At 45.0% G+C, this 2,500-nt stretch overlaps 1 protein-coding gene across 5 annotated transcripts in view; it reads right to left on the reverse strand.

Annotated features, from left to right (window-relative positions):
* LOC143027157 (uncharacterized) overlaps positions 1-2,500 on the reverse strand; it is a 38,090-nt gene that overhangs the window by 9,157 nt on the left and 26,433 nt on the right. For all 5 annotated transcript variants that reach the window (XM_076188241.1, XM_076188240.1, XM_076188239.1 and 2 more), the window contains 2 exons: positions 1,562-1,677; positions 1-71 (listed from right to left, as the gene is read on the reverse strand). The exon at positions 1-71 is cut by the window's left edge and continues 88 nt beyond it. In XM_076188241.1, coding sequence (XP_076044356.1) covers positions 1-71; positions 1,562-1,677 — 187 coding nt within the window. The remainder of the gene's footprint in view (positions 72-1,561; positions 1,678-2,500) is intronic.

Raw genomic sequence — 2,500 nt, forward strand, 5'->3', positions numbered from 1 at the left:
GTTCTCCCGAAGACTCCTGAGTCGCGTCTGACTGATCCACCAGTCCACGGTAACGTTCGAGGGCCGTCCGTCTGGCACCATCAGGGAGAGAATGCCATTAGTATAGGGCTTCGTTTCCAGGTGTGTTTGTGTATACGCACACGCATGCGTGTGTACACACACACACACACACACACACACACACACACACACACGGTGAAGTGAGGAAGACCTCGGGCTGCGGTATTTGGCCAAGCGACCGAAAGACTTAGTTCGCTTTATGACCGAGTTTATGAACTACTGTTATCTAACCTTAATTGTTAGTGGCTTTCGGATGAGGCCTCCCCTTGTGCACTTGTGCGGTCCACTAGGGTTCCATGAACCACGGCTCGAGAACCTGTAGTTCATGACCTACGTCAACAAGGTGATTCAGATCCATTCTTCTTCGTGAAGAATCATCTTCAGGGGAATGACGAGAACCTTCGAAGGCGCGCGGGGGCAGAAGAGGGTCGGGGCACTTCGGACTTGAAAGAGTGACGAACCGGGGTAGCCATCCGCTCTCGACATCGCCGTGGATCAAAACGAACTCATCACGAACTCTCGCAAGGACCCACGGGAACCGGCCAGTCACGGAGGGACTTGAAGATAAGTGGCGTCCGATTCGATCACGAAGTTTGGAGTGTCCTCCTGAGTCGGAGGCGATCTCCAAGAACCAAGGGAGCAGGATCCCGAGGAAGAAGAAGAGCGGAGGACGTCCCGGAACCGGAAGAGGAGAGAGAATCCCCGGCACCTGGTCAGGTGTCCGGGGGTACCAATGCGTCGTGTCTTTCCTCCGCTGAATAAGATCATCTTTCGTAAATGAGGAAAATATCCTCGAGAAAGATTCTGAGAGTTTCTCCGTGATAACAACTCCAGGAAAATGCACGTTACAAAAAGTCCTCGAGATAGATTCTGAGAGTTTCTGCGTGATAACAACTCCAGGAAAATGCTCGTTACGTATCGTCGCAAACGCGTTACATGCGCTACACCTCACGAGACAAAACGTTACGTTACAACACTAAAAGATGTCTATGACAGGAAAACTGAGTAACCGTTACACTCTTCTTTCCCTTGGCAGCTACTAGAAAACAGTTGACAGAAAGATAAAACATTTCATGTGACGAGCACCGACAACGAAATATAAAATGTATATAAGCCACGCTAGTCAATTTTCACTCATTGTGAAACCTCTATATGTTTTCAATTTGTCGTGAAATCTTCTGTGGTCTTTCTTGCATACGAAAATACGAGTCTTACGAGTATCATTTTTCTAACTCTGATACTCAAGAATCATCCTTGTGGAAAATATCAAAGGGATGACGGTTTGAACCCTGCCACGGGCAATGTTGACCCAAAGGCATTGTTCATTAAATTCCACTCTACAAAGTCCTCTGTAAGGGTTACTGTCCTAGCCTCCCGATAGGAGGGAAGTTTATGGCGTTAAACCATACCACCATTGTCTCACTAATACACGCTTAGCGTCCCTACAGACATATATAAATCTATGTAAACAACAAAGTGTAATGTAGATATCATTCCATACCTGTGCAGTTGTTGGGGTGAGTGACGTTGCTGTCACAATACCACACCTCGAAGGCTCTTACTATGTTGCCGTGGTCTTCCAACCTCAGGGTCCAACTCACGTCCAAGTTATTCGTACTACGAAGAAAAAGACACAGAAGTTTCAGTAAGAACAGAACAGAAACAAGAGCATTACTTGGGCCGGCGTAGTACGCAAGAATGAAACGTCAGGTAAAAGCGGAACATAGCGAAGTACGCATGCGCAAGCCAATATGACAGACGCAGTTAATGTACACTTAAACTAGTTTACCTAATCTAGCTGTTCTAGGCAAACCAAACCTAACCCAGCCCAATCCAACTCAGTCTAGCCTAACTGAAACCTAACCTGACTTCCTCGCGGGCCGCGGTGCATTAGAGGGGTCTAACGGTTCGTCGAACGCGGTTCGACAGACACGTGTTTAAAGTATTGTGTGAACGTGTGAACGGGGTATTTGGCTGTCGAACCACGTTCGACGGACCGTTAGACCGTGTAAAACCCCTCTGAAGTCTGAATTCTCTACACACACGAGTACTCCTCACTCCCCACTTTTTCCTGAAGTCCCGTTTTTGCTTAATGCTCCCGAGTAAAGTAGGCATTAACCCTTTTCTTAAAGTTATATACTTTATAGAATTTGTTCTCTTACAGGGTAGGTGGTTTTGGTACCTCGCCTACTAACGGTATGATCTGAGAAATGGCCTGAATGTGGTCATTATAAAAGAAGTGACATCTAGTAAAGAGGACGTCGGTCAAAATAGGTTATAACTCTTTTACTACCGTGTAGTGTGCCATGGATAAAGAGAACAGACTAGCACTTTAAAATCAAAACGAATGAATGAATGAATGAATGAATAAATAAATAAATAAATAAATAAATAAATAAATAAATAAATAAATAAATAAATAAATAAATAAAAGATAAAT

This window comes from Oratosquilla oratoria, chromosome 7, assembly GCF_046742065.1.
Source record: "Oratosquilla oratoria isolate Oo_2021 chromosome 7, ASM4674206v1, whole genome shotgun sequence".
NCBI lineage: Eukaryota > Metazoa > Arthropoda > Malacostraca > Stomatopoda > Squillidae > Oratosquilla > Oratosquilla oratoria.